Below are 18,177 nucleotides of genomic sequence, written 5' to 3' on the forward strand. Positions count from 1 at the left end.
AGAATTGATGAAAATAATAAAAGAAACTAATCCCGACTAATGAAACAACATGTATATAAAATAAAAGATAAGTAAGTATAAATAAAAGTATTCTAATTAGGAGACTGCCTTTGAAATAGAAGAATCCAAACTCTGGCTGCAATAGTTGATAAATTACTAGCTCAACATACATGAATGGCAAAGTAAACAAGTTTAACAGGCCAACAATTCTTGCAGGGACGGAACAAGAATTTTTGTTGACGGGGGACCGAACTATTATAGTCATAAACTAGTTCGACTGTTCCCGCTAGTTATTTCAATTGTACCTACTTAAAATACACTTTATTGACATTAGTTAAATGATTACTTACAAAAATATACACAATTATGTAATTAACTTGTAACGGAAGAGACGAGAGATAGGGAGAGAAAGAGAGAGAGATATAGATAGAGAGAGAGAGAAAGGAAAAAAAAGACTAGTTCTCTAAGAATTTACCTGTTCACGAGTTATGATTTGAGAGACAATCGATTTTGGTTAGTGAGAGCTCAAAATTTGGATGACTCGAATTGATTTCGCTTTACAATTGGAATCAATATAGTTAACATATCGAAAAGAAATTAAAATAAGTTAATAGTGAAAGTGGAAAACAAAAACTTGTTGTTGGGTTAATCAGTTCACTGGGTAAGTTGATTGGTAGCTATGAATTATGGGTGGTGAATTGAAACCTAAAATGATAGAACTAATCGAAAGTTAAGGCCCTTAGGAACAGGACATTGGCAGCTGTGAGTTGTGACCTGTGGGCGGTGGAAGTCAATTGGCATCTTTGATTAGGTCATTGGTTGTTAAGAATTTAAGTTGGGCTTTAGGTTAAGATTAGGGATGGTTTAAGTTTGGAATAAATGAGGGCCAATAAAGGATAGGTTGAATATTTTAATTGTTATAAGTGATAAACAGTGGGAACATTTAAGGGTGAGGAGGGTCATGGCCACTCCTGGCCCTTACATACCTCCGTCCCTGAATTCTTGGTTGGAGCGGTAAGAGGTTTAGTCTTCCACCTTTTGGGTCAAGGGTTCGAGGCATACTGACAATACCAAAAAAGAAAACTGTGGCTTCTAAAATTCTGGTTTTGTAATCATATACATACAAACTAAACAATTGTCTCCTTCTGAATTGATCTCATCATTAAAAAAACAAATTATAACCGTGTACAATCGGAAATAAGAGAAATTGAATGGGAAGTAAACGTACAAGAATTTTGGTTTTGTACTTCTTTAAAAAATTTTGAACTTATGAATGGTGATGAATTCTTCTGTTGGACACGTCTCTTTGTTAGAGACTAAAGGTGACCCACATTCCTAATTTCCCTCTTTCTTGGCTTTGACCAATTTACTGATTTGAATTCAGTAAATGTTTACGTACATGGGTATTGGGAATAAAGATTTGGGAGATAAAGTTGGTTACAATAACAACTCACTAACCCCTTCTTCGATAGAAAAGAAGTGGGAGTAGTTACAATAACTGAAGGTCCCTAACCCCTCTTATATTATTGCTTGTGTCTCTCCATCATAAACACAACAACTTACGGAGAGGATTGGGGTTAGAAGACATTCAGTATGCAGTATTCAATTTTTTATCTTGGTTCCAACTTAGACTTAATCAACAATGGCTGAAGGTATGTAACTTCCGCACCTATTAGAATTTAATTTTCTATCATTTGATATCAGAGCCTTCCTTTGGCTTTGTTGATTAGTATTTACAATTATTTGCTGTTTGTTATGATATATAAACCTATGATTCCATTTATCATTTAAGATATCAGAAATTATAATGTTAAATTACTTTCATTTGAAACAAATTCGTTTTATTCCCATAAATCTATAATTCTATAGAGAATTCGGTTGAGATTTAAAATCGAATTTGTTTTTTGAAACCAAATTTGTAGGGATTTTTGGAATTTATAAGTCTGTTACTTGATTATTATATCTCTGTTTGTAAACAAAATATTTGGGTATACAGTCTATTGAGATATATTTGTTTGACTCGGTAAACACGAATTTTCAATACTTTCTAAGAAGCAAAATCTATTCGACTGGTTATTGAAGGTATTGTTTAGACAACAAAAGTTGTTTGATTCGGTTGGAATGTTGAACATTTGGTTTATTGAATTAGTCACAGAGAGGTAGTAATATTCTTTGACTAAGTAAAGAGAGATATTAGGAAACAAATTTTGGTTGAGATTTTATGATAACGTAATTGGTTACTGTTTAATTACTCGGTAGATTTTAATAGAAACTAATTCGTGGAATAAATATTCCAAGTCAATTAGTTATACATCTATATAGAATTTTTAGTATTCTCTTGGGTATGTTTAAACTAAACATATTTGATTTAAATCTTCTTGTTACATATATTTCCTGAAATAGATTATGATAAGTTCGACTTGAAACTTTATTCCCACATGGAGATGTCTCGTATATTATTACTGTAAGTAAGAGACAACTTATATTGGATTATGTTATGCTTGAAACTCATTAAGTAAAATACCAAAAGTTATTATCATTACAGTCAAGGGCGGAGCTGTTAGTAGGCTAACCCGGGCTGCAGCCCGGGTCAACCTACTAATTATTTAAGCAATGTAGCCATTCATTTTAACAGAAGCATGTGTTGGTGTAATGGTATGATGGTTAGATGTCCACCTCATTGGCACAAGTTCAAGTCCCCTGTACCTACTTCTTAGTCTTTTCGGCCTCTTTGGTTCTTAATTCCTAAAAAGAGTCTCAAATCTTCAAAGTATATAGTCGATTCTTTTCAGCTAATTAAACACAATATTTATATAGTCGATTCTTTTCAGCTAATTAAACACAATATCTATAACTATCAATGATATATTGTACAAATTTCTCATTTACATAATAGTAATTACCACATGAATTGTGTGAAACGAGTTAAAGATTCACATGGTGAAAAGTTTTTTGTGTACTCTTTATATACAAAATTATTTTTTATCGACGTTAAACTTTCAGCCCGGGCCTGCGCCAATTCCTGGCTCCGCCTCTGATTACAGTGGATATGACATATATGCATATGAAACATTGTGTTTTAATAATTAGCCTGATCTTGAAAGTGTGTTAGTCCATTTATGTTTTTTTCAGTTTGGTTATGTAATATTTTATATGTACACATCGTATGAGTACAAATGCCAAATAACACGAGCATAATGACTAGCTTATGAATGCCACTCCATTCATGTTGTCATGACCAATTTATGCTAATTTTATTAGAAATTTGATGTGTCATGTGTTGTTTTATAGACATGATATTAGTGTATGTCAAATTACATGAGGAACCGTTTATTAGGATGGATAAATTGTCATTTGTTTGAACATTGCACATTTTTAGAGTAGTCATATATAGCATCTAGAAATATACAGATGTGTTTATTATTTATCGCATCAAGTTAAAATGACATTCCAATTGTAATGTAATTTTTGATAAATAATTATTTTGCCCCACAGGGAGATAATTATGTTGTAAAATTATATTAGAATAGGATAGTAAAATAAAATATTAAATGTGAATTTTCTATGCCCACAAGTATGAAAATTTTACGGGTTTGATATTTTCTTTATACTAGTCTTATTAATAAAGTATAGTAAATTCTTATGCGTTGTAGCCTCTGCCCACAGGAAGGTTAGAATTTACAACTAAATTTACATTGGTTGGTTTAGATTAAAGATAAATGTTTCATAGCTTGAATGTTTTTTTGCAGCGATTTCTACTGCTTTTATGAATGATACTTCTCATATTCCTATTTTATGTGGTGATAATTTCTCGGATTGGAAAGACAGTCTTCTCTTCACTTTGGGGTGTATGGACTTGGATTTGGCGCTTCGTATGGATGCACCACCCGTCCCCACGGAATCAAGTACGCCTCAGGAAAGGTTGGACTATGAGCGGTGGGAGCGATCTAATCGCCTAAGTTTAATGCTCATTAAGTCCCGCGTGAATAAGATTATTCGGGGTTCCATAACTGATTGAACTTTCTCAAAGCGGTTGAGGAACAATTTGTTCGATCAGAAAAGACACAAGCCATCACCCTAATGAAGAGACTTTCAGACAAAACTTTTGACTATTCTAAAGGAGTGCGTGAGCACATTATGGGGATGAGGGACATTGATGCTCAGCTGAAACCCCTTAGAGTTGAGATTTCCGAGTCATTTTTAGTTCATTTGGTACTTAACTCTCTTCCTAAGGAATATGGGTCTTACAAAATCTCCTAAAACACACATAAAGAAAATTGGTAAATCAATGAACTTCTGACCATGTGTGTTCAAGAGGAAGAGAGGATGAAACATGAGAAATTTGAAAGTTCCCATTTTGTTTCTCATGCTAAAGGAAGTACCAAGAAGGGAAAACGTGTCAAGAATGTGCAGAACAAAGAAACTATGCCATTAAAGCATCATGGCGAACGGGTGAAATGTTTCTTCTGCAGAAAGGCTGGACATGAAAAGAAAGATCGCCTGAAGTATAAGAACTGACTTAAGAAGAAAGGTAATCTCATATCTTGTGTATGTCATGAATCATTTTTTGTTGATGCCCCAACTAATACTTGGTGGATTGACTCTGGTTCTACGATTCATATTGTTAATACCATGCCGGGCTTTCTGGACTTAAGGAAGCCGAAAGGAAATGAGGTTGGCATTTATTCCGGAAACCGGATGCGGTCTCAGGTCGAAGCTGTGGGGACTTTTAGATTAATTTTGAAAACTGGTTTTGTGTTAGATTTAAGCAATGTTTTCTATGTTCCATCTTTTTCCAAAAACTTAATTTCTGTTTCAAAACTTGTGGATGTTGATTATGAATTTTTATTTAAGAAACCATGTTTTCGGATTTTGAAAAATAATTTTTCTGTTGATGGTGGAACTTTAATTGATGGTTTGTTCAAAATTGATCTAGACCCCACTTTCGAGCATAATTATTTGAATATGCATACAGATGTTGGTATTAAACGTAATAGGATCGATGAGAACTCCTCTACTTTATGGCACAGGAGATTAGGTCACATCTCCATGGAGTTTTAAAAACTCTTGATTTTCCTGATTTTGATACTTGTGTGGACTGCATAAAGGGAAAGCAAACAAACAAGACCTCTAAGGATGCCAAAAGGAGATCAGAAATCCTAGAGATCATACACACTGACATATGTGGACCTTTTCCTACCCAATGCCTCAACGGTCAGAGATATTTTATCTCCTTCATTGACGACCATACAAGATTCAAGTACCTTTATCTTTTGTTTGATAAGGTTGAAGCTTTTGATGCCTTCATAAGCTTTAAAGCAGAAGTAGATAAACAAAAGGACATGAAAATAAAGATTGTAAGGTCTGATAGAGGCGGGGACTACTATGGAAGGTACATAGAAAAGGGTCAGATGCCTGGTCCATTTGCTAAGTTCCTTGAGGAAGAAGACATTGTTGCTCAATATACAATGCCTGACACACCTCAACAAAATGGTGTAGCCGAAAGGAGGAGCCGAACTCTTATGGACATGGTGAGGAGCATGATTAGTAACACTAATCTTCCTTTATTCTTATGGAGTGAAGCCTTGAAAACCGCAGTGTACATCTTAAACAGAGTTCCATCTAAGGTCGTTCCTAAGACACCATTTGAATTAAGGAACGGATGGAAATCGAGTTTAAGTCATTTGCAAATATGGGGGTGTCCTACAGAAGTGAGAATTTACAATCCTCACATAAAGAAGTTAGATCCAAGGACAACCAGTGGGTATTTCATTGGCTATGCAGTTAACTCTAAGGGATTTAGATTTTATTGTCCTTCATATCCCCAAAGAATAGTTGAGCTAGAAATGTTAAGTTCTTTGAGGATTTTGATTCAAGTGGGAGTGATATTCCTCGACTGATAGAATTTGAGGAAACATGAGAGGAACCTAAGTTGTCAGTGGATACTAGAAATTTGGTTGTTGTGCAAAGAAGTCAACCTGACATAATTGCTTAACAACCGATTTTAGAGCAACCGATCCATGAAGAACAAATCCCTCAAGAACCTGTTTCACAAATTGAGCATGACGATGTGGTTCTAAATAGATCCTCGAGAACAAGAAAACCAGTTATTTTCAGCGATTATCTGGTATATCTCCAAGAGTCTGATTTTGACATTGGGCCTAAACGTGACCCAAATTCATTCAGAAGCCATAAATGGAGAAAAATCTGCACTTTGGTATGATGCCATGAAGGAAGAGATGGAATCTATGGCTAAAAATCAAGTCTGGGATCTCGTTGAGTTACCAAAAGGGTCTAAAGCCATTGACTGTAAATGGGTTTATAAAACCAAAAGACACTCTTCTGGAAACGTCGAACGATATAAGGCTAGACTTGTAGCCAAAGGTTACACTCAGAAGGAAGGCATAGATGATGCACTCGAAAAGGTTGCACACCCAAGCGGATGTATCAAGTAGTAATCCGGCAAAATCGGGATCGATCCAAGGATAGGAAGGTAATTTGGATAACGAAGGAGTCTCGTTCGCCGGTCTAGGTATCACTAGCTAACTTAGACTAAAAAGTAAAGGGAACAAAGGCAAATGGGGGTTTTGATTGAATAAGCAATAAAGAAAACAAATAAAACTAATTAAACGATAAAAGTAAACGGACGAGAGAGATTCGAGAAAAGAGTCGGAGGAACAAGAGTCGAGACGGGTAAGAATCGATTCGGGCAACAAATAAGTGAGAGAGGTGTCGAAGTCCGGGAATCTATAATGATAAACCTACGACTATGTGTAGTCCGATTTAGTGTGTCGAGGTACAATCGATATTCGACTCCTAAAGTAGATGTCTCTAAGTACTATGTATATCTGGAGATCATACTTAGTCAAACAAACGTCTAAATCGGTTAATCCCGAGTCATCGAAAGTGTCGTCTAGTCGCCTAACTATGTGAAGTGCATGACAAGACTACGATCGAAATCGAATACTTCATTTCGCCTATTAACTATGTGAAGTGCTTGACAAAACACATGAAAATACGATCGAAACGATAATCGAAATAAGTGAACATCAATTTATAATCAAAACATCAAATCATATTAAACATAATCACGAATTCATCACATTTCATCTCATATAATCGACACACTAAAGTTAGCTAACATGATGATTGAATAAGAAATGGAAAGAAAATGATAAGAGAATCCCCCTTTTTCGATGTGGTTCGAGGCTAAGATCGTCGGAAAATATGAGTCTTTAAGGTGCAGCCGATCTCCCTTTAGCAAATTCTGGGTTCCCCATAGTGACCACCATCATCTTGTCCATTTAGAACACAATCTCCATTAAAGCTAACCCTAGCTTTCTCTCTCTAGAAATTTGTAGTCCAAAATCAAATCAAACCACATGGGTAGCTAGATCATGCATGGGGAGTAAAAGCCCTAAGGTTTCCGGCCAAGAAAGTGGCCGGAAGACCAAGAAAAATCCGACCAAAGGTATGAAGAAATCCGGCCAAATCCTGTCTTTCCCGAGCCTTCTTAAGCCGTCCCCTGAAGAACCCGTGCATCCCCTTGCTCCCTTGCGCGTCTCGTGCGTCCCATGTTGCTGCCCCGAGTAAACCGAGCAGTAGCTCCGCGTTTTGGAGATCCCGAGCAGCAGCTCTAGTAAACCCGAGCTGCTGCAAGCTTTTTGTTGTTCTGGGCTGAACAGCTGCAACCGCGGCCTTCCCGAGCAGCTCGAGTTGCTGCCGTGCAGCCCGAGCTGCTGCCGGCCAAGGCTAGGCCGGCCTTGAGCTTGGTCGGCCTTGCTTTTGCCGGCACTCCTCCTTCTTGCTCTCTTTTTCTCTCTAGCTCTTTCCAAACCCTAAAGCTTCAAGAACAATAAACCCTAGAAACTTCAAGCCCTAGCCTTATTCTCTCTCCTCCTTCTTGGTTGCTTGATGATGATTAAAGAAGATGATGAATAGTAGCCTAAACTACTAAAAGCCTAGGTCAAGACTTTGACTTAGACTTGACTTGGATCCATAAAGAGAGTGCCTCCATGATTCTTCCTTGTCTTGTTCTTCTTCTTTTCTTTTGTGGGCTTGGACTTGGCTTTGGGCTTTAATTAAAAACCTAGGGAGTGCCTTCATCTTGTCTCTACATTTAGAACCAAAGGGGGTGCCTTCAAGAAAAGACCTTAGCTTCTATCTTTCACATCTTCCCCGTCCGAACTCCGAATTGGATTCCGTTTTCACCGTCGGACTCGTCATTAACTCCTCTTGTCATTTGATTTGTTTGAAGTCTTTTTCTCTCGTTTTCGGCACATGAAATGATAGTGACAATTCGTTCCCTTTATTCCGATTCACATGTTTAACTCCAAAATAGGTACCTAACATTAAAAACACATAAAATATTATTTATAATACTCAAAACGAACTAACTAGCTTAGTTAGGCTTTCCAAATGTGACATTTTCGTGTCACATCAATAGACTACCATGAAACCTTCTCTCCGGTTTCTAAGAAGGATTCATTGCGGATTATTATGGTTTTAGTAGCTCATTTCGATCTAGAACTACACCAAATGGACGTTAAGACAACATTCCTTGATGGACATTTGGGAGAGGAGGTATAAATGGTTCAACTCGAAGGGTTTCTTGACGAGAAAAATCACCATTTAGTTTGCAAGCTCAGGAAATCTATTTATGGACTAAAACAAGCATCCCGTCAATGGTATTTAAAGTTTCACAATGTTATAACCTCTTTTGGTTTTACAGAAAACATTGTGGATCAATGTATATACCTTAAGGTCAGTGGGAGCAAATATATATTTTTAGTCCTATATGTAGATGATATTTTACTTGCAACTAGCGATTTGGGATTGCTGCATGAGACTAAAGAATTTCTTTCTCAGAATTTTGAGATGAAGGATTCAGGTGAAGCCTCTTATGTCATAGGCATAAAGATTCACAGAGATAGATCTAAAAGATCCTTAGGATTATCTCAGAAAGCCTACATCGAAAGAATTTTAGAAAGATTCATGATGCATAACTGTGCATCACTTGTAGCGCCAATCGCTAAAGGGGAAAATTGACTCAAAGTCAATGTCCACAGAATGCATTGGAACAGGGGGAGATGAAAGACATTCCATATGCATCAGCAGTAGGAAGCCTTTTATATGCACAGGTCTGCACAAGACCTGATCTTGCTTTCGTGGTGGGATTGCTAGGAAGATATCAAAGCAATCCCCGGAAAGAACATTGGAAGGTTGTGAAAAGAGTTATGAGATATCTGCAAGGAACTAAGGACTACAGACTGACCTACGGAGATACTGACCATTTGGAGCTGGTTGGATATTCGGATTCAGATTTTGCGGGATGTGTAGATTCAAGAAAATCTACTTCGGGGTATATCTTTCTTCTTGCTAGAGGAGTTATATCTTGGAGAAGTACCAAACAGACCATCCTCGCAACATCTACTATGGAGGCAGCGTTTATTGCATGCTATGAAGCAACGACACAAGCGATATGGTTGAGAAACTTTGTTTCAGGTCTCAAAATTTTCGATACTATAGAGAGACCATTAAAGATCTTTTGTGATAATTCTGCTGCGGTTTTCTTCTCTAAAAACAATAAGAGTGGAAGCAGAAGTAAGCATACCGACATAGTACCTACTTGTCAGAGATAAAGTTAAGGAACATGTAGTGGCCATTGAGCATATCATTACTAAGTTAATGATTGCAGATCTGACTAAGGCGTTGCCGGCACAAGTGTTCTGAGATCATGTAGAGCGTATGGGTCTTTGTTAACTTATGTAATGCTTGACATGTACTTTCTTTGACTAATTTAAGGTGTTTGGCTATTTTAAATAAATGGTTTTATTCGTACACATAAAGAATAACTATCTTATATCCATTGTGATATTAAAGGAGGACCTAAGTAATTTTGTCAAAAATTACTCATTCGGAAGTTATGCTCATCAAGTGCTTAGTTAGAGAGCATAATGCATTGTAATACATAGAAGGAAACATTCACTTATCAGAATGTGACCGCTATGATTCGTGTGATATGTTCTTTAATTAAGAATGAGTGGTATCCTAACTAAGTGTTCGTATGGCCATACAGTCCATCACTCATGTGCTTATGAAATATATCATGTGGGACAAGTGGGAGAATGTTGGACACGTCTCTTTGTTAGAGACTAAGGGTGGCCCACATTCCTAATTTCCCTCTTTCTTGGCTTTGACCAATCTACTGATTTGAATTTAGTAAATGCTTATGTACATGAGTATTGGGAATAAAGATTTGGGAGATAAAGTTGGTTGCAATAACCAACTCACTAACCACTTCTTCGATGGAAAAGAAGTGGGAGTAGTTACAATAACTGAAGGTCCCTAACCCCTCCTATATTATTGCTTGTGTCTCTCCATCATAAACACAACAACTTACAGAGAGGATTGGGGTTAGAAGACATTCAGTATTCAGTATTCTGTTTTTTATCTTGGTTCCAACTTAGACTTAATCAACAATGGCTGAAGGTATGTAACTTCCGCATTTATTAGAATTTAATTTTCTATCATATTCAACATACATAAATACCCACTAACTATGTAAATAATCATTCAAGCAACAATCAAAGAAGGAAGTAAACTAGGGATGTCGACGTGGTGGATTTGGGGCAGTTCGCCCCCTTCCCAATCCCGTCCCGTTAACGGGTCAGACCGCCATGTTCAAAAGAAAATTTTTGCGTTTTGTTTCAAAAAAGTTATTTTAGTTAAAAATAATGTTATTAATAACAAAATTTTATAAAGATTTGAATTTATTAACCATAAACACTACACCTAATTAAATAATATAAAAATTAAAATAGTTAACTTGGTAATATAACATAGCTAAGGAATTCTAGTCATGAACAAACTAGATATATATAGGTAACGAATTACCAACTCGAAATCAACCTTTTTCTAATCATTAGCATAAACAAATTACAATAGTAAGTAGGTACTAGGTTTCAATCTCTCAACAAACAATTTGGTAAACCCATCAATTTATAGTCTCCTTATTCATTTCTTCAATTCCAAGTGAAGAAAAAGAGAATCCCCACCACACCAATAATGCTATTTTTTCCTTACACTTTCTAACCTTCCAAATTTTAATCATTTTTTATTAACTAATACTAATCTAAGATCTCATTGGTTCCCGCCTCTTTTAAATATAAGTTCATTATTTTTTATCTCAAATGTCAAACTTATATATATGCTTGCAATTTGCAATCTCTCTCTCTATTTGAGTTATAGTGGATTTTTGGGTTCTTGTTTTTGTACATGTGTTTGAATTGGTTCTAGATTTATCATGGGTTCTTTAGATAGATCAAAAAAGAGATTTCAATTATGGAAGAAAGCTTTATTTCATTTCACTTTGTGTTTTATTATGGGATTTTTCACCGGTTTCGCCCCCATTACTATTCGGTCGACTTTCAATATACGCGTCAAATCGAATCAATCTATGGAGTATGGAAAATTTTCGAACGAAACCATTGGAACTATAAGTACACAAGTCCAAGTTGAGAACTCTAATGGAAGTTTAATTGCAGAAATTCCCGTATCGGTTCCAACTAGAACGGAAAATTATTCAGTACAGGATTTTCAAGTTGGTGAATTTGAAGAAGAATTGGTTCCTAGAAAGCAATTGATAGTTATTACACCAACAAGTTTAAATGATAGATTTCAAAGTGCATTTATAAGAAGACTTAGCTACACTTTGAAATTGGTTCCAACTCCACTCCTTTGGATAGTTACTGAATCTGGTTCCGATTCTTCCAAATTGTCCGAAATTTTGAGGAAAACAGGAATTATGTATAGGCATTTGGTTTATAAAGAGAATTTTACAGATCCGAAAGCTGAAGTTGATCATCAAAGGAACCTTGCTCTTAATCATATTGAACATCATCGTCTAAACGGGATCGTTCTTTTCACCACAATTTACAATGTTTTCGATCTTGAATTCTTCGAAATGATCCGAGAAATTGAGTACGTATATCTATTTTCTTTCTCCCGTAAATAATTCATGTTAAATTATTCAAATGGATAAAGTAATAAAGTAACACTAATAACAGTTATACGTTAAATAACAATAGTTGTATACCGTTTCAACAATACTATAAAAGAATTGTTAGTATTGAGTTATAACGATGATTCTAAAAATACTAATTATTAATTATAATAGTTGGAATAATGATTAAAATTTAATTAGAATTTTGAATAATTTGGGGAAATTTGCAGAGATTTTGGGACATGGAATGTGGCAAGGGTATCAGCAAATAGGAAGAGAGTGGTAATAGAAGGACCAAATTGTGAAAAAGTAAAAGGTGGAGGATGGAAAATGAGAAATACGAATAATGTGGAGAGTTCAATAAGAAAATCAAATTTTGCATTTAACAGTTCGGTTCTTTGGGATCCAGAAAGATGGGGCCGTTCTTCTACTCAAGATTCCTCACAGGTACTATATATACCTAACTAATAATCATTCTCTCTAATTTATGATTTTGTAGTATTTGTTTGCTTATAGTATCTTCAAATTATTGTTTTTGCTTGCATTTTTAATAATATTTTTGAGCCTCAACGCGTAACTCTCGTTCGCTAACCCTAATGTTCCTGGCCAATATGTATGGTTGTCAGCAAATTTGTTCTTGATATTTTATACAGTTATACTTCTTCTATATATCAAGGTACATTTGTTGCAAAATTTATGTTGGGTCTATCTCACCTCGAAACTAATCCAAGACGGAAGATTTCGGGTTTTATTTCTTTCGTGGATTAGTTATACTTCAGTATGGTCAGGTCGACCTAGGGCTAAATGAGTCATGGGATCTAATGTAATGAGAGTCGTCTAATAACATTAAATTTTAACTTTTTTATTTATTTTTCTATATTGCAGGATTCGATTAAATTTGTTCAAGAAATGGTGGTGGAAGATGAGACCAAATTGAGAGGACTGCCAGAAGAGGATTGCTCCAATATTATGCAATGGCATCTCAACTTACCCTCCACACTTTCTTGATAGTATCATAGTTGAAAGACTATATTTGCACATCAAAGATTTTGATGCCCAAGACAATACAACCAAATAAGCAGATAAAACTGAAATGAGCAGAAAAGCAGTAGAGATGATGCCCAAGACAATAAAACCAAATAAGTGAAACTAGAAGGTGATAAAGGTGCTAATATTTATATTTGCACATCAAAGATTTTGAATTTGTGGCATTGTAATATTTGCAATTTTCCAAAAAAAATATCTTTTGTATATACATCTTGTAATCTTTTTATTTTTATTTTTTTGTGCATTATTGAGCCCGCAACAACCACAAATTGTAACATGTTCTTCTTTGTTGGTGATGTATCTCGTGGTTCAAATCGAGTTTTCATTTTTTCTAGTTTCCTCATTAAAACCGAGTTTATGTTCGTAGTCGTAACATAACAACCTGACTATACTTCGAGTTGTCACTCTATCTGTTTCACCAAATTAAAAATAGAATTTTTGGTTGTACACAAACCAGAATAGCCCTTTCTCTAACTATTAGAGAGATGAACAATGTTAGTGCCTAACAATAAATGTTCAGTGACGTAAAGTGGTTTAAGTTGGGGCCGTAATAAATTATCTTTTCTTAAGACAATAACAGTACCGCCAGTAATAGTACCAATTGTGAGGTGTTTGCTTCCCAAGATCAAACTACTCCCTTTTAGGGTTGTGATGGTAGTTATTAGAGGGGAAAGCGGGTGAACCTTAGTGAGTAATACAAACTCTTTGAATTCTTCTGACTTAAATGCTCTTGATTTCTGCCTTAGGTTCTAGATAAACTAGAATGCTCCTGACTTCTGACTTGTTTCTTGGACACAATAGATTTCTCCTTACTTCGGACTTGGTCCTAGACAAACTAAAAATGCTCGTCATTTGGTATTAAGACAAACTAGAACCTTCCTAACATTCTCTGTAGATGTTTTATTGTAGACACACAGAGAATGCTCCTGACTTTCTCTTTAGAGTTGATATTGTAGAAACACTAGAATGTAGAAACCTTATTGTTGAATGCACTAAAAAAGACTGTATTTTGGAGTTGATTGGTGTCCAATTTATAGGAATCGAAAGACACCTATTTTAGGAAATTTTGATATTTAGGGACGTATACGTTAAGAAAGTGTGAATTAATCTTGATCGGATACGATATGGAGCGTCAGATCTGGCTTAAAACGCGACGGGAACCTTGGGTTTTCCCCAATCCGCCTGAAAAAGGAATAAAGAATGATGTTAGATTAAGATCTGAAGTGATCCCCGCCACGCGCCCGATTTGGGCGAAATGCGACTGTCGGATCTCGTAGATTCAACACCCCATGTAGGCGTCTCAACAAGATCCCAACATGTGCCTATAGTGACAGTTGGATCCTCCTCTTTGGGGCAGGTGGAACACAAGTCATTCAATCTGGGCGGTAACGCATTTCCTCAAATAACCCCCAACTGATTTTTCTTCTTTGTGGTTTTAGTTTCTAAAGTACCCGATTTTGTCCAAACTTTATTATCTCATTTATCAGGAGTCGGATTTGTATTATTCTTAGCTCTAAATTTTAAGAGCTCGACGAAGCGCACACAATGACATGCTCTGTTTGAGTTTGATGAGTTGGAGCAAGCTAAAATCCGTTCCAATTGGAACAGTTGGAAAACTCTATGGCATTACTTTCTGAGCAATTTGGTTGGATAGAATGCTTTGGTTCTTTTACTTCTTGAGCTATTTGGTTGGATAGAAAACCATGGCTTGGTACCCTATACATCTCCTTATCTTCTACTTTTATCTTCATAGTTAAGGTTCTTTGGATACACCCCTCTTATTGATGCCTACACTTACTACTTTCTCATTAAGTGAACTACAAGTAAAACTCTTTTCAGCCAATTAATACAATTTCATACCATTCACCAAAAAAAAGAAAATTACAATTTCATACAACAATAAATAGGAACTTAGTTACACTTTCCACTCGACCTGAGAAGTATTTTCATATTTTTATATAAGAATTAATTGATAAAAAATTGGAAGTGGTAAATAAATTTTCAATCAATATATATTATATATACATGTATATTTTGTGTAGGTAGGTCAATAATTATATGCACCACAAGAAGCTAGCCGGTGGTTATTGTATAGGGAGCAAGTAAGGCCCCACTATACCAGTAAGAGGTCCCACCTACAAGAACTTCCACTGTTGATTAAGCAACAATTTATCTGACCAATTAACAAATAACAATTTCTATGATTGGTAGGTTAGCTCTGCATTTGTTTGTGTCATTGTTTGAGAAACTGTAAAATTGTTTTCTCTCCAGAGACAGTAATATTCGTGTATCTTTGTTGGTATCTTGTAGGAAGGTAGGGTGATTTACATGAAAATTGTTTACTTCAAATCTATATGGTTACTACTTTGTTTACTCATTTAGGTTGTTTTTAACATAAACCATACTTTGACGTGTTAACTTTTTTCGGTCTCTAATTTATGACCAATTTATTATTTTGACCGCGATAAAGAGTTTCTTATTTGATCATCATAAGTGTCTGAATTTCCATTTCATCAAAAAAAAAAGTGTCTGAATTTCCTATTTAACTTCTAAACTTTTTTTAACCTTCAAATTCTTCGTTCATGGCATTCAGTAATTTAATTTTTTTTTTTCTTTTTATCCACCTCACATTAACTATTTCTACCTCACCTTCTTCAACGTAAGAAGGTCGGTCGCATGAAAAGGTTACCACAGGCGACTTTTTCCAATGAGTTTCAATTTTTTCTTCTTCTTCCCCACCTTCTTTCTCTCTCTATCTTCTCTTTTCTTCCATCTCTTTCTCCCTCCATACCCTCTTCTCTCCTCCCTCTAACTTCTTTGTTCCGACGAAATAGTTTTCCTTAGTTGGAAAGTCGTCTAGATTTGGGGAAAATCTTAGATCTAGAACCCTTCTTTGTCCTGGATTTCGAGATGAAGAAGAAACCTCTTCGTCTAGAAATTCCAGATGAAGAGGGGGTCTGGATCTGGTGTTCTCCTCAAATCCAGAGGACTTTCCGGCGAAGGCAAATTTATTCGCTAGAACATAGAAGTTGGAGGGGGAGAGAAGAAGGGAGGGAGGAAGAGGGAGGAGGATGGAAGAGAAGAGGGGGAAGAGAGAGAAAGAAGGTAGGGAAGATGAGAGATTGGGAAGAAGAAGATAAAAAAATTGAAGGTCGCAGAGAGAAGTCATCGGTGGGTGACCTTCTTATGTCGTCGGAAAATTGAAGCTCGCTTCTACAAATCTCCCATTCCAGGACTCAGGTTGTAAAACTAACTCGAGCCCACCCTTCTACTGGTGTTTAAGTTATGACATAGTTGAAGGTGCCTCGTGTTGACCTCCTTTTCATGGGCTCGGGTGGTAGTGTTTTTTCGAATGTATCCCTCTATTGGTTATATCGAAGTTTTGTTCGTCCTACATTTAGGGTACCGCCACGTGCCGCCTAAGTCAATTGGTTGATTTCTTAATTAGTTAATGTTGATCAATATTTAACTCAGCAAACACCTTCGATCGACAACTTGTTGTTGAAGATAAAGGGGAAAGAGGAAAACTTATAAGAGACAAATTAGTTAGAAAGATAAATGAGTTAGAAGATAAAAAGTAAGATGAAAAAGAAAAGAAAGAGAATACATATTTAAAGAAGGGGGTAAAGTAGAATTGAAAAAATTAGATAAAAAAGATAAATTAGTTAGAAAGGTTTAGAACTGATCAATTAGTTAGAAAGATAAATGAGTTAGAAAGGTTTAGAAGTGATAAATTAGTTAGAAAGATATACTATTTAGAAGATAAAAAACATATCGAAAAATAAAAGAGAACGAACACATTTTTAAAGAAAATAAAAATAAAAATTGGGACTTTAGGGGCCTAAGCTAATCGACAGACACGATGAAGTCCAAAATAACCAATTAATCACGACTTAGGGGCCAAAACCGCATTAAACCAAAAAGGATATATATCCCAATAAAAATACTTAAAATGGAGTAACGGTCACCTGTGATAACATTAATTTGGATATGGTTACCGTTCCCACCGAATTTAATGTTTAGGTGTTTGACCAACCCATTCCTTTCCTTATATTGTTTAGGGTATTTTGCAATTGGCCCCCTAAAGTGCGATTAGCTCTCAACATGACCCTTTAAGTTAACATTAATGAGAAATGACTTCTTTTTGTGATTTCTATATATTAACTAAAATCAAATCTAAGCTTTCTAGTACTTTGTCTTTTTCTTGTCTGTTTTAGTCTCGTAGTTTCTCTCTAATCTCTTTCATTTACTTCTTTTCTCACTCAATATTTTTTAAATCGAAATTAAAATAAGTTCTTGGTCTTTGCTCTCTCTCTCTCTCTCTCTCCTTAGAAAAAGGTTTAAACATAACGTTTATTTTATAAATTTTACAAAGAAGAAGAAGAAAAAAAAAATCTATTTTTGTGTAAACGGAGAAAAGAAGCCCAAAATTTATTTTAATCGTTTTTGAGGTCCTTCATTAATGGATGTCTTTGTTGAGAGAAAGAGAAGACGATAAATAAATCAAAAGTGAGAAAAAAGAAACTATCGAACTAAAACAAAAATAAGGGGAAAAAACAGAAAGACATGGTTAAAAAATTTGAACTTGACTTTTTAATCAATGCTTCCAATTACTCAGACGAGGCTCATCTCAACATTTGTAATCATTTAGAAGTCCACGTGGAAAATTAATTGCACTCCGGGGCCAGAATGAGAAATATCCCCACATTTATGGCAAAATGTTGAATCTTTGTTTTGTTAATAGTGGATAAATATACAACTTCTTATGCATTTTGTTTAGAAAATAACCTTACATATATGTTGGCCCTAACTTATATTAATTACACAACTTGTGTGTTTCATAATCTCATTAAATTACTATCACTTACCAATTACATACCTTGCGTATTTCATAATCTCAGTTAGACTTGTTACTATCACTTACCATCGAGCAACTTTATCTAGTAAGTATATTAGATCCGAAGCATTTCAACAACAAAAAAATTCGGAGAGGCCGAGAGGGTGTCTCTTCATATCCATTTGCTCAATTTCGGTCATTACAAATCTCTAATTGACTTAAATGCATGAAAATAATTGTGAGCATACTGTATCATTTAGAATTTCATATTTATTTGAAGGGGTAAAGT

The 18,177-nt window shown here is 35.4% G+C and overlaps 1 protein-coding gene and 1 pseudogene across 1 annotated transcript; both read left to right on the top strand.

Moving 5' to 3' along the window:
- The first annotated feature begins 9,089 nt into the window (after positions 1–9,089).
- On the top strand, positions 9,090–9,641 carry LOC147558327 (secreted RxLR effector protein 161 pseudogene; annotated as a pseudogene).
- A 1,419-nt stretch (positions 9,642–11,060) lies between these two features.
- LOC147558328 (beta-1,4-xylosyltransferase IRX9-like) lies at positions 11,061–13,385 on the top strand. Its single transcript, XM_086659967.1, has 3 exons — positions 11,061–11,982; positions 12,235–12,451; positions 12,890–13,385. The coding sequence occupies exons 1-3, from the start codon at positions 11,306–11,308 to the stop codon at positions 13,010–13,012; spliced, it is 1,017 nt and encodes a 338-aa protein (XP_086516093.1). The 5' UTR covers positions 11,061–11,305; the 3' UTR covers positions 13,013–13,385.
- The last annotated feature ends 4,792 nt before the right edge of the window (positions 13,386–18,177 follow it).

Source organism: Eschscholzia californica, unplaced genomic scaffold (assembly GCF_041429995.1).
Source record: "Eschscholzia californica isolate CP2 unplaced genomic scaffold, dmEscCali1.0.p SCAF_2, whole genome shotgun sequence".
NCBI classification, from domain to species: domain Eukaryota; kingdom Viridiplantae; phylum Streptophyta; class Magnoliopsida; order Ranunculales; family Papaveraceae; genus Eschscholzia; species Eschscholzia californica.

What these genes read in the sequence shown, in the direction of transcription:
- LOC147558328 (XM_086659967.1), top strand. Translation starts at nt 11,306, where the DNA reads ATGGGTTCTTTAGATAGATCAAAAAAGAGATTTCAATTATGGAAGAAA. An exon ending in GAAATGATCCGAGAAATTGA is followed by an intron (nt 11,983 to 12,234) that starts GTACGTATATCT and finishes GGAAATTTGCAG; the next exon opens with AGATTTTGGGACATGGAATG. An exon ending in CTACTCAAGATTCCTCACAG is followed by an intron (nt 12,452 to 12,889) that starts GTACTATATATA and finishes TCTATATTGCAG; the next exon opens with GATTCGATTAAATTTGTTCA.